The sequence below is a fragment of the Corvus hawaiiensis genome, chromosome 4 (assembly GCF_020740725.1).
Source record: "Corvus hawaiiensis isolate bCorHaw1 chromosome 4, bCorHaw1.pri.cur, whole genome shotgun sequence".
In the NCBI taxonomy this organism is placed as follows: Eukaryota; Metazoa; Chordata; class Aves; order Passeriformes; family Corvidae; genus Corvus; species Corvus hawaiiensis.
Window position 1 is genome coordinate 74,044,019 of NC_063216.1, and position 14,392 is coordinate 74,058,410.

Sequence of the window (14,392 nt, forward strand, 5' to 3'; positions counted from 1 at the left end):
CCATATGCTTGGGCTGGTTGATTTACTAATAAACTTTGTTTCAATATATGTCTCTCAGCACTAAAGGTCCTGAAGTTTGGCTGGGTTTGTTCCTTCACCCATAAATTAGTACCAATAGAATCATAAACAGTTGGGGGGTGGAGAGGGCACCTCTGGAGATCTTTTTATTTCCCTTCTTTGAACTTCATGAGTTCTTACCAGCTTGTGGAGTTCCCTCTGAGTGGCAGCACAACCATCTGGTGTATCAGCCACTACTCCATTTTCTGCTGTACATTTCTGAAATTAGCAGGTAAAGCTGAGTGAGTTCAGACTGAAACATTAAATAAAAACCATAACAAACAAATTTACCAAGACTGAACTGAGCAAGTTTGGATGGGAAGAGTTTAGAAAAGGTGCAGAAAATGCTTGAGAAACCAGCTGTCCTTCTTGTTTTAAAACAGTCATCAGTTATAAATTGAATATTTCAGGAGGGCTCTGACAATGAGGAAGAAGAGGGTGAAGAAGAGGAGGAAGAAAACACAGATTATCTTACAGACTCCAATAAGGAAAATGAAACCGATGAGGAGAATACAGTATGTATTGAGCTGGAGATAAGTGAATTGAATTTGCATCTTTGGTTTTCTTTACTGAATGTTTTTTGCCAATGCTGCTCATATTTCCTCATATCTGGGAAAATACAGCAAGGACACTTCCTGTTATTCTTTCAAATACATTTTATCGCTTATTTTCATGTTTGCAAACTTTGGTTATTACCTTTTGAAAATATTTATGCTGTCAACTTTACTAAAACATGTTTTCACCAGACTGTGAGCTTTCACAGGTAGCTAGACTGGAAAATACCGTGTAAATGATGGTTTTATAATGCCAGCAATAGTAGCAAACTGATAGGATACAAAAAGGTAAACTAATTACCCTCCACTGGCTCTCAAAACAGAAAAAGATGCTAGCTAAAAAGTGCAAAAGTCCTAAAATACGAATTTAGGATTGACAAATTACAGCATTTGCAACTAAAGAATTCATCTGGTTTACCTTGAATTGCGTTGCATAGTAAGGAAATAATGAACACAATAGAACAATATGTGGAGTGCTGACTTCAGACAGTTTTGTTGTCATGTTTTGCTTTCCAAATACTTGAAAGGTAGTCTTTGTCTTGAAAATACCGTTTAACTTTATGGACTTAGTGGAAAATTGAGTTAAAATAGGTGTGTTAAGGATAGAGACTTTTATTTGTATTGTTGCCACATCTTGAATGTGTCCATGCACCTGCACACACACACACACACACAACTGTGTGACCATATTATGAGTGACCATAAATCAGGAAATATGCCTTTCAAGAAAATAATCAAGGCTGAAAACTTCTTTCTTGAACAATTTGGTTTTATAAACCTTTTGATTGTGTATGATACAGAAGCAATAAGGATATTTGCCACTTCTAGACTGAATATTCATATTTCTGAAACTAATGTAATGGATGATTTTTCCCCATTGCAATAGGAAGTAATGATTAAAGGAGGAGGACTGAAGCATGTCCCTTGTGCAGAGGATGAGGACTTCATTCAGGCCTTGGATAAAATGATGCTGGAAAATCTTCAGGTATAAATAGTTATTTTCTTAATTTAATGTACAGCTAACTGTGTTGATTTTTTTCTTAAACTAAGTGATTAATGCTTAGCTTACCATACTAAAGGAATGAAGATTTTTTTTTTCTTTGTTTTGACCTCTTCTCTGCAGTTGATGTTTGGCTTTTAGTAAAATAGCTGTTAATTGTATTGTTTGTCCAGTGAATGATATACTGACGTATCTTTTACAGAATGAGGAATAACTGCAGCAGATACTGTGCAACACTTCTGCCTTTATCTTAGGCTGTAATAGGCTTAAAATGCAGATACATTTCAATTTACATAACCTTTTAGTACCCTTTTTTTGTAGTCACATCTGGTAAATATGTAAGTATTGAGTACAGCAAGCCCTGTATAATAAATATACTAATAAGATGTACCAAAAAAATCATGAACTAAGAATGGACATTCCACAGTGTGTCTCATCAGGTCTCTAGATTTCTTTGCCTAAGAGATTGCCCTGTAACTTCCTTCTCAAGCAAGGAAAACCAAAGGAAAATATAATAAAGCCTAATAAATGTATTTATATATTCCTTCATTTTCCTGGAAGGTTAAACCTTTTCTCACTTGTGAAAATCAGATTGTTTCCAGCCTGATTGACTGTGTCAGCATCTGATCTTTTATAGAATTCACTTTTTTTTAATAGCAACGGAGTGGTGAATCTGTTAAAGTGCATCAGTTGGATGTTGCTATTCCTCTGCACCTCAAAAGTCAGCTGAAGAAGGGCCCCCCACTTGGAGGTGGGGAAGGAGAGTCAGAGTCTGGGGACACAATGCCATTTGTCATGTTAACAAGAAAAGGCAACAAACAGCAGGTAAGAGTTTATGTAAGGTATAGATACTGTGTAAAAAAAAAAAATAAGGCCTTTCACTTCAAAAAAAGTAACAGAGAAATTTTTATTTCTTCTTTCGTTTCTCCAAATTGGATACAGACAACTTCATTTTGACAAATAGAAAATACCATATATAATTTCTTGGAATTCTTGGTAGAAAATTCTTGTAGAAAAATTCTATGGTCAGATTATACCATTACTATTTACATTTGGTGATTATACCAGTAGGACAGTGGTATGTCTTGCATGTATTTTAGATATAGTTGTGGAAGATTAAGAGATGTGGTTGGTGAACTGCCACTGAACATTGAAAGGAGTAGAAAGGAAAAAGGAATATTCTGGAATTTTTAAGATTCTACATGTTTTTCTGAAAACACTTTCAGCTTCAAGTCAAGATATATGGTCATTGCTAAATTCCATTTCCTAAGTAACTGCCACTTGGCTGAATTTATTCAACTTGCAAAAAAAAAAAAAAAAGTCATTATCTCTGAAGACACTCATAGGGGGCTATTCCAGAATGCACTGAGTGAATCTCTTGCAGGAACTTAAGTGGAAATCAGGTTGATAAAACAAACTAACTCCTTGCCTCATGCAGCTGAGCTGTATGTTAGTCTTGGCTCTTTTCTCCAGTGTGTGTTTGAATTTTCCTAGCTCAGCAAATCCATAGTACACAAATCTTTACGTAACACATTCCACATGTATTTCTCGTCATGGTTTAGGTGTTCTAAAGAAACCTTTTCATTCTGGTTGTATAATTTGATGATGAAAATAAATTACTCTGAATTTGTATGGAAAGCATACCCAAGGAATTGTTTCATGCCATGCATCTGAGCCTTTCAAGTGTTTAGATCCATGTCACTACTTGGTTTTTACATTTGTTACCTAAATTGTGACAGTAGTGTAGCAGTTGAGGTGTATAAACCTGAAGTAGGCTCCTTCTCTTCTTTCATATGAAACACGTTTCAAAAATCCATGTAGGAGGTGGTTTTTCTGTTTTCCTGGAATTTGAACGTGGTGTACAAAGTTCTACAAAAGCTTTGAGTGGGAGATTTTTAAATGTGGTTGTTGGTCTGAGAAAGGGTTTAAGAGAACTCAATTTTTAAAAAAATGTTGTTTAGCTTTTTTCGGATAATTTACTAGGAGTATCTGTAGTTACAAGGAATTTTGGGATCTTCATATTCCATGTAAAGGGGAAAATATTGCAAACATGTGACTTAAAAAGAAAGCAGAACTTGTTCAGGAGTTTTCCTTGCTCCTCCCCCAATATTTGGTTTTGGGAGTAGGCTCTTCCTGCCAAAACTCTTCTCAGTGTTTCTAGAAATGTAGAAAACAGTTGCTTTATAGACTTCTTCAGCTCTTGAGTTAATGAAAGGCTTCTTTGTCCATAGTTCTGTATTCAGAAAAAAAAATGTATTTTGGTACAGAGTTTTAATAGAAAAATAAGCAGGAAAGAAGAGGTGGAGTTGAAAAGAAAATAATTATTTCTTCTTACGGTGCTTTATTTTAAATTTGCATGAGCAGAATGTGCACAGAGTTTTGAAGTGCTGGATGCATACTTCACTGTTAAGGTATAGCTGTAAGCTTTCAGCTTTTAAAAACAGCCAAAAGAGTTTGCAGTGGCCTGGCAGGCTGTAAGTAAATTCATCTGCACAGTCACCAGAGTGATAAATGACATCAGCCTAATTGCTTGTTCTGCTAGTAATGGTTTTGGTCTCTGTGTTCTTTGGTGCTGCTGAAACAAGCAGTGTTAGGAAAATGGATCATGCTGTGCTTCCTTCCCGAGGGTAACATTTGGTAGTGGAGGTCCAGTTGCCAAATACTCCATTCATGTGTCAGTGTCCACCCAGATTTTAGGGCAGCATTGACAAGTAGTTTTTTTTGAAGTAATAGAACAACTGACTGGTATTTAGCAGCTGCATATACCCAGATTAATGGTCATTGCAGGCTGATAGTGCCAAGGACACCATATTTTATCCTCAAAACTTAGACAACTAGTAGCAGTAGAACCTAACACGATTATTTGAAATTAAGATGATAGCATTGTGATTTATCCATAAGCCATGAGAGAGCAAGGGGAAATAATGTTGTCATCATAAGGGATCAGAGCTGATCTCTACGTAATACTATTTGGTGTTTCTGAACCAAGAAGTTTTATGCCAGGTAGGTGTGAACTAAAATGAGGTATAGACAGTAAAAAGAAAAGTCAAAAAATTTGGTTACAACCTGAGACAAAAGATTTCCTTCCCTTTGAAAGATTTTTAGCAAGGCTCCATAAAAGAATGATAATATCCATGGAATTGTCAAATCTCTCCCTGAATGTGAAATTCTTTATCTTGTTTATGTCTTCATATCTTTATCTCATGGCATTTTTATAAAATCTGTAGTGTAGTCTTCTGAATAATCATTTTTGATCTTCTTTCAGTTTGACATCTTTTAAGTGTAATTCTCTGTCCTGCCCCCATCTCACAGATTTAATAAGAGGTTTTTGATACACCTCTTCACTATTTGCAAATCGGAAATGTTTCAGTTGCTCAGTAATCATCATATCCTGTAGTAATTGTCATCAGTGACTTGATTTCAGGTGGCAGCTGATTGCCTTGAGATAGTGACTCAGTGGTGAATTGCCAGGCTGTTGTTTTTCTGTATCTGTTCCTCTCATTTACACCCTTCTTTAGTTCACTTCTCTTTTTCTACTTCAAGCATCCTGTCTGAGAACACCAATCCCATTAAGCTGATAAATCCATAGAACAGAGAAAATATAAAGGATGTATTAAAATGGATGAGGAGCTTAATGGTGAAGCTTAGGAATGATTTTTATCATGAAGTACTGCTAATGGATTAGTTATTTGTGTAGTTTACATGAAGTTCATTTGATGATATCTGGGAACACACACAGCCTACTCAGCAATAAGTAACCAGAGCTTTCTTTGTTCTTGAAATTTCAACTTCCATTTCTATTCTTCCCTGCACACCTTAATAACAAGCTCATCTTTATATTCAATATACTATGCTATTACTCTCACTCCCAGCCACAAAAAAACTCATCTAAATCTATCTTGTATTTGGTAGGGTTTAGGGATTTACTGTACCCAGGTTTTTCTTGGGTCTTTGCAAGAGTCTGTCTTAACTGTTTCAAACACATTATTTTCAAATGCTTCATCTAAGTACTTGGAATCTTCTCACACTCATCACTCTGCTGCTAGTGGGGCATTACTCTCTGAGATACCTTGAGATTCTTTAAGGATTATTGCATTAAATACTAACCGCAGGTGGTGAGGATTTTGCTTTTCCTTTAAACCTTCTCAACAGAGGTTCTGATAATTTCTCTCTCAGCAGCTTTTGGCAGTGTAACAGAAAAGAACACTTAGGAATTTGCTTCTGTTTCTTTGGAAATACATCTCCCATGATGAAACAAGCAGCAGGATTCAGAGTAGTTAATGGAATATTGAGATTGATTATCCTTAAGTGTATTACCCTTCTTTTGGCACACAGATACTTATTTCTAATGGACATGGAGTTGAAGGAGGAAGTGAGATTATTCTAAATGTTTGCAAACTTTAGCATTAAGGGTATTCTGAGAACTGTTGTTTCAGTTGGGGATAAGATTAAGAATTATTTCTCTGTTCTGGAACAATTGTAAAAAAAAAAAAAAAAAAAATTGTAGCAACTTGGATTTTCTGAGTCTGAGGAACAAAAAATCGCCTTCCTTACACCTTCCTGAAAACACCAACTGGATTTCCAGAGAGAGGGTACTTCTGTAGGAGTGCCAAGCTTACCTGGTTTACCTTATGGCGAATCAGATAATGGATTGAATGTGTGGTGGGCACCTTTGGGTATGGGGGAGGAGGAAAAGGTCAGTCTGACACCGTGGTTGTCCTCAGACTAATAAGAAGCACTGGGGAGCCAGAATTATTCTTAAAAAGAAAAGTACTGGCCAAGGAATGCCAGGGAATGTCTAGAATGCTTGAAATGTTGGTAGAACATTTCAATGGTAGAAATTCTACTCAGGGGGCTTCATCTCTTTGGAAGGAAGAGACCTGAATAGGGAGATGCAGCTTTCTGAGCCAGCTGTGGTGCTTTTATCTCAAGACCAGTGCAATTCTCTGTGGGCATATCAGCTGGTATGAAAATAGGAAATAAAGCATATGGCTATGCCTTCCTAGAGAAAGTCAGTTTTGTTCCCATGAATACTGTGTGTAGTAGGTTTTGGTCTCAGCCTTTTTTGTGTGTTCTCTGTGTCTTTAGGAGGTCTTGCATTTTCTCATGCTGCTTTAGGTGAAAAAGAGCTTAAAACCAAACCAACAAAAAACACATTTCACAGAAACTTCTGTAGAAAGTATCTCATTGAAATAACCTAGAAATAAGCATAGCATTTCTGTGTTTTGGACTGTTTTGTATGGGTTGGGGTTTTTTCTCCGATGGGCACTTAAAAACTTATTTTCATTTGCAGTTTAAGATCCTAAATGTACCGATGTCTTCCCAACTTGCTGCGAACCATTGGAACCAACAGCAAGCAGAACAGGAAGAGAGAATGAGGATGAAAAAGCTCACTTTAGATATCAATGAACGGCAGGAACAAGAGGACTATCAGGGTAAGAAAATGACCATGTATTTAGTTTTTATTTTCAGGGGAGCCTTTGTGGATCTGCAGAAAGTATTATTTGTGATGATTAGCAGCTGAAGTTCTAAATATTGATTTGCAGTACTTATGGGAAACCTATCTTTTTGGTTCTAGTCATTCATTGTTTCCTCCCTGGTCTTTATACTTGAAGAAGTTTTTGTAGCTGTTCCATGAAAGGGAGTTTTCAAGTGGGTCTCAAATTTCAGCATTTCCATTTATTTTGGGAAAGGGGAAGAACTGAGATTGTTCTTTTTAAATTAAGGTAGTACAAAATCAATCTGATATTTACTGCAAGACAGTTGAGTTGGATACAAGGTGAATTTAAACTCTGCTTTTAAGCTATTAATAGGTGTTTTAGATATCAGTAGTATTCAGACTCTTCATTAGTCTTGCTGAGACTTGCAAGTCCTGAGGTAACCTTCACCAGAGAATTACAAAATGTTACCTCAGCTTCATACTGTAAAGGTTCTAGGAGTCCTCAAATCTGGAGCATAAGCATGTATTAACAAAATAGTTTCATACGGGTTACATGATTAATTTGGTCTTTTAAGACATGCAAATGAGGCATTTGGGAATCTGGACAGATGAAAGCAAGCAGTGAATGCAGCAGATCATACAGTCTGCAAACAGGTGCACTTGATGTGTTTAGTAGTTGGGTGATTTGTTTTCCGTTTTGGTTTTTTTCAGATTCAATTTCCCTTGGTTACTCAGATGGTAAACAAAGCCAGCCCAATAAAATTTGTGTTATGTTACTGTTTCCATTTAACATCTCAAGTTTTTGCTCTGTTTTTTTTCTTTTGTAAAGATGTTGTAGTCAGGTGCTAATCACAGTGTAAGTAGTTAATTAGCAGGAAATCTCATTTAAGGGATTTAGTGAAAGGTCATTGTTCATCAAGAAGTGGGAAATAATTAAATTAAAGCAGTTCTAATTTAAAACCACTATAGAATCCAGTACTCCTTGCAGAACTTTGATAGTACCAAAACTAAACCTGTAATTGTAAAAAGAAGTATCTTCCAAAGTGAGTGTCTGCAGAGCTCTGAAATGTTAACACAATATATTCATAGTGTGAAACATGGTAATTAGCTCAGGAGCTTTTCTGAGACACTCTGTTCTTAAAAAGCCCACTTGTAAAAAAGGAAGAGAAAGAGTAAGACTCTAGAATTAGATGCCTCAGACGTTTTGCTGGTTTCTCCTCATTAGATACTTCTGATATTTCTACTGGTCAAGGCAATAGGGTTTTATGCCCTGTTGTATGACTTTGTTGATATCTATAAAATGAACCTCTTTAATGTAGGATTTTATTGTGAGCAGTTGTGCTTTTTATCTGAAAAAGGATCACACTGGTTCATTTCTGTTGGACAAAATCAGACAACCAAATCCAACTGACACATGGTAATAGGCATTTTTAAAAATTTTTTCTCATAGATTTTTATTTAGTTGCTGTGTATAAAATGTTAATACAAGAAGGAAGTCAACACAGAGGAAAAAGGGTTTTCCGTAATTGACATCCCATTTTAAAACATCTGTTGATGCATCTTATTAACCTGGGTAATATACAGAGTAAAACCAAACTAAGAAGGACCTTTTAATCAGGCTAAATTAAACAGGCCAAATTACATTTGCCTTTGGAATAGTTTTTTATTTAGCTTTTGTGCAGCTGATTGTTACTTCTGAAGAGTCATCCTGTCTGTGACAAGTTGGTACCTACCCACTGAATGAAAGTGTTGGGTTTAAATTTCTGTTTCAAGCTTTGAAGTTACCAAGGGAGGAAGAATTCTCAATTTCTGGAGGAATGCCTCAGGGTTGTCCCAGTGTTTGCACATGGGCTTGTTGTTCTTTTCATCTGCATGGGGTAGCTAATAGATGGAAATTCACCAATGTACTTCAAAGTAGTGTCAGATAATGATTTAATGTTTCAGCAAAGCTTATTATATTACAAACATTTTTTAATTTAAAGAACTATTAGGAACTTGGGTGGCTCTCTAGTTTAGACTGGTACTATTCTGTGCGGATTATTTTTGTTTCTTCACTAAAAAATCAAGGGGGTTTGGTGATGTGCCTTCAGCCTAGAAAACACGCTGTGGTCCCCTGCCATCTCTGCCTTCTGTTACCTTTTCTAGTACTGAACTTCCCAGTCCCATATTTCACCTCCCGTGTGGAAAACAGAAGAGGCAGATGTGCACGTACTTGTTCATTCACTGCTTGCTGCTCATACCTGGCTGGCAGGGTACCCTCATCTGGTTTTCCTCCTGAGTCTCCTCATTGCCCCCAGACATCCCTTCCTGGCACACGGGATTGTTGGGAAGGATAATGTTTCATGATGTTTACAAATATGGACTATCAATGTGTTCAGTGGCTTCCTTTGCCTTTGCCAAGTGCTGAATGGGGAGGGTACAAAACATGAATACAAGGGTCATTGACTGTTAACACAGATATTGTTTGTTAAATCAGTCACAGTTTCCCAGTTTCTCCAAGACTGGGTGGATACCTTTACTGAAAGCTTCACCTGCATTTTGTAAATGGTGAGGGAAACTCATTAATCTCTAGTTTGGCCCTACTGAGAGCAGTGGAAGTTCGTGTGTAGCAGGTGATGGGTGTGTGTCTCCAATGAGATTACCAGAGATTAGAGAACCAGACAGAGCAGACTTTCAACCATAATCTGTTTAACAGTTTATTCCACTTTTCCCCTTCATTTATCCCATCTGTCTGTTTGCTGAGTAATGTAGATCCTCGCTCAGGTGGACTGTCAGGAATACTTTCCATTAGATGAATTAACAGATTGGCAGAGGTTACCTGGCAGTTCCTGTGATGTATCTGTAATTATATTGGCTACTTAAAACCATTAATTTAGCCTGGTAAAGAGACCTTTTTTTATCATTAAAAAAATGAAATAAAATTTTAGAAATTAAGTTCTACCAAATGTCAAAATACGATACTATCCTAGCTTAAATTGCCTAGAAGTTGGCTGTCCAGGGCTAAACTGGGTAGTGTGGGCTGCTTTCTGCACCCACCAAGTTATTCCTACTGCTGATAAAGTGAAAAACTCCATCCATGGGACAGCTGGTGCAATGTAGGTCAGCTGAGTCACCTTCTTCAGGTGCCTGTCTTCCCTGGAAAAGGATCCAATTATGCCAAGCTTAGACTTAAATACCTGACTGGCAATGCCTAATTTTAGGACAGGTTTCTTGCTGAGTCCTTAATTGGCAGCAGCATTGTCCAGTTGTTACTATTCCAGGGAGGTTTAATGTAGAGGCCCCTCATACTGCTTGTGAGTCTTTGTTCCTGATCATTGGTGAAGAAAGTGGTGGCTTGTTGGGGAGAAAGAAAAGGTCACAGGCCCTTTCTTGAGCATCTGTGATGAAAACCATTGCTGGAAGTTCCTTCTGCAGGAACATCTGGAGATGCAAGTTCATGTTGTGGGGTAGCTTGGGTTTATCGAAGCTGTCGATGCAATTTAATAACTTTTTGTAATTAACTTTTTTGGAATAACTTGAGGAGTGTTAACTCTTATAGCAAAGTGTAAGTATAAATGGCAGTGAAATGTTTTTGTGTAAATTCCTCTGTAAAATTATGCACAGAAAATGTATTTAACTTTCTTCTATTTAATTTTCTTCTGCCTGAAATCCAGAAATGTTGCAGTCTCTGGCACAGCGTCCAGCTCCAGCAAATACTAATCGTGAGCGGCGGCCTCGTTACCAGCATCCGAAGGGAGCACCTAATGCAGATCTAATCTTTAAAACCGGTGGGAGGTAGGACAATCTTCCTTTAAATGTGGTAATTCTGGTTCTAGGCAAGTAATTACCTTCATAATTGAAACAGATAGTGATCTCTGTATTGAATGCATTGGGCAGTTGTTTTTATTCTAAAGAATTCTCTTAAAATGCCACCAGTGTTTTGTGCTTCTGACACAGGGTCTGTATCTCCTTGACAGTTTGGAAGCCAAAAGATTATTTTTCAATTGTGAAATGGCTGGCAGAATCTGAGCCTCTTTTTGTAGGGGAAAAGATGCAAGTCTGCTTGAGGGGGAGAGATTTGGGGGTTTTTTTAAGTATCTGCAGAAATTCCCTTTATGCTCTTTCTGTTGTGAATTTGACAGCTATTCCTCTGTATTTGATGCTCTGAAAGGAAAGTAAATATAGCAAAGGTGGGGAAGGGGGAGGAGAACTTTCAATTTATGGTGTGCAGGAGCGTACCTAAAACCAGCATTAACATGAGAAGAGTCATTCCAGTTTGTTTAATAGTTGTTATGAGGTGTTAGTATGTGTCTTTTCTCACTCAGAGTAAGCTGGCAAGTAAACCATTAAATTAGCCCTGTAGCACACATTTGAATAGACAGAGTTTTGGGTGAAATGCAGACTTGCTTTCATGTTTCTCTTTCTTTGCAAGTTCATTTTGAAGGTGGATTGATAGGAGCAGCAACTGGGAAGGGACAGTTTATCTCTTAATGGGTCTGTCTTTGCAAGTAACTTAATGTAATGTACTATTTCTGTGTTCTAGTAGCATTTCCAACTTCTTCATGGTACATATTTATGATCATTTGATAATGTCCTGATGATCACTCACTCCACTGAGACCTCATACAGACACTGCTTGTACAAAAAAATCTTTTTTTAAAAAGATTGTAGTTCAAAATAAATGTTTTTTAAAAATGAACCAGATGTAACTCAATAAAATGAGCAGTGCTTTCCATTTAGCTTTTTCATATCACTGTGACCTAATGCTGTTTTAGGAATACAAAGTGTTCAGTTACACTGAATTGCCACAATACTTGCAGGTGTTTCATAAATAGCTGCAGCCTTTTGTTCTTTCAGGCACGAGCTGCATGCTGCAGTTATTCTTTAAATAGAGCAGCCAGACCAGTAGATGTGACATCTGTAGATTTCTTTTAAATTATTTTCTTTAGAAAACTTTTTATATTCTGATGTTATCGGGAAAATATCATTTAGGATTTCTCTGTGGAGTAGGTCAGATGTTGTCCAGCAAACAGTTTGAGTAGTGTTTGCTTACTCAAGTGCCATGGACTTGCAGTTCTGATGTAGTTTGGTGTGATGGAGTTTACCCTTTGTTCCTTTTAATCCATAAGCTCCTTGGAACAGAGACCAGGTTTGTTTGAGCAGGTGTATTTATTTATTGTGTACTGCAGTGCTCTGCTGGGCAGTCATGCATTGGTTGAGCCATCTCAGCCTGCAGTAAGGGAATAGTACTTTTCTCAACTCCATTTATTTACTGGAGGCTGTGGGTCCACCACTGGCTTCCCACTAGCACAGATTGTGTGTTGCCTACATTTTTATAGAGCCTCTGATTTATAGGATATATTGAAAATTGTCTTCTGACTTAAAAGGTTGCTCTGCCGTCTCTGCCCAGACCCCCCTCATGCTTTGTTAAAAAATTACCCTGTGGATTCTGAGGATACTGGAGGATCTATGTGAGAGCAGACAGGAACTGAGCTGTTAATTTTAATACCTGTTTAGAGAAGGTTTCACGTTCCTACCTCATAGAACCAACGTGTGCAACACAGATGGTCTCGCTTCCTTAAGTACACTGTGTTGTATTGTTGCTGCTTCTTTGTACATGAGCACAACTGAAATGTTAACATCTTGCAAAATAACTCAAACTTACTAGAAATAATAGTTTGCTGCTTTCTTTAAGGTATGCAGCTTTTTTATTTTAAAGTTCTTGAGTTTAGGGATAATCGGAGCAAATAAATCTCCTGTTTGATTCCACAGTAATGTACAATGTGACAGGTTCTGATAGCTGAGGTAGGGATGAGGCCTTTCTTGCATTTCAGGTAGTGTTAAGAGCAGAGAAATTGATTTGTTGTTTTTACCTTTGCTTTTGTGTTGCTAAACATGCCCTAAGCACTGTGTTTCGAAAACCTTTTAGGAAGTTAAATCCAAATCTACCTATTCTAACAGTTAATTTCAGAAATTAATGAAGGCAGCATTGGGTTCTTCCATATATTTTTGGCCTTGATCACTAAGCAATTAGCCCTCCATAAATTTTTTTTAAAAAATAAATCTTTTGCAGTTTTAACTTCATTTCTCCTCTCTTAATGTCTTTGTTCTGTAAAGTAAATGCGGTGAGATTTACAGGTTTTGTCAGATTTCTTATTATTTAGTATGTGCAAAATGCTGGATCAAAAATGGGAGTTTATTCCTGCTTGTTTGGAATTGCCTGCTTGTATTGCCTCGGGTTTTGAGACCTGCTAATCCTGTAAGGAGGAGGTTCTTTCTGGGACTCGTACATTTAAGGCTGACTGGCCTTAAAGATAATTTACTGTGACTCCATTTAAAGTACAGTTCCTTGATTTGCTTCAGCAGAACTGGGAAGAAAACAATTTTCTCTCTTGCCTCCAGTTCTGTAGCATTTGTGCGTTAAGAGAGGCCTTTGGCTCTCAGGCTATTAAACTGCTACCTTCAGGAAACACAAAATTTACTAAAGTAATTTTTTTGGGATTATCATAAAAATAGAATTTTATAGTTATTAACAGCTTCTTAAAAAATAAAGTGGTTTTCCTTTGTTTAAGATGATTGCGATCCATTAAATGGCTTGGTTTTAAAAGTGAAATGAAAATAACCACATTATATAAAATCTATTTAAAAACATTGATTATCCAGAAAGTCAAGTTTCTCCCTGTAATTATGTCTTATGTTCAGAAGCGGGGCCTTACCAAGGATTTTATCTTGTTAAACCTCTCCTTATTAAAAGCAGTAACCTCAAAATTCGTTGCTGTTTTGAAAGTATAGTAAAGAAGGGCCTGCTTGTGTCCAAAGTTCCCCTGGGGATGCAGGTACAGGCTGGCAAACCAAATCATATTCAAGTTAAATGGTGATTTTAGGTCTCCTGTTTACATCTTATTTCTCTTTAACCCATTTAATAAAGAAAAATGGAGCATAACAGTAATAACAGGATGCTGGGATTTTATTAGCTAAATTTTCTCATCATAAAGAGTATTGCATTAATGCTGAAAAATCAGAATTTGGATAATAAGGAGAAATATGAATTTAACATGATTTCCCATTTCATCTACTGGACCAACATAATTCATACATCACCTGTCATGAAGCTGATGCATTGACAATACTGTTTTATGAAGCTTTGAATTCACTTCTTACTGACATGAGCCTTTCAAACACAGCTAAGAAATTGCAACCTCCCTTTTCAGCTGTTTCATGGGAGGAAAGCAAAGGGAGGAATATAGGAGCAGGGGGTGCTCCAAATCCTGCAGCTGCCTCTTCTGGTGGACTGCACTGGAGCTGAACCAAAAAGAATAAGAAAAGCTTCAGGTGATTGCCTTGGCAGAGTGGTGCTTGTTG

The 14,392-nt window shown here is 37.1% G+C and overlaps 1 protein-coding gene across 2 annotated transcripts in view; it reads left to right on the plus strand.

The window, feature by feature from the left end:
* UPF2 (UPF2 regulator of nonsense mediated mRNA decay) overlaps nt 1–14,392 on the plus strand; it is a 53,031-nt gene that overhangs the window by 34,828 nt on the left and 3,811 nt on the right. For both annotated transcript variants that reach the window (XM_048301122.1, XM_048301124.1), the window contains exons 17-21: nt 468–572; nt 1,498–1,596; nt 2,269–2,436; nt 6,905–7,046; nt 10,705–10,825. In XM_048301122.1, coding sequence (XP_048157079.1) covers nt 468–572; nt 1,498–1,596; nt 2,269–2,436; nt 6,905–7,046; nt 10,705–10,825 — 635 coding nt within the window. The remainder of the gene's footprint in view (nt 1–467; nt 573–1,497; nt 1,597–2,268; nt 2,437–6,904; nt 7,047–10,704; nt 10,826–14,392) is intronic.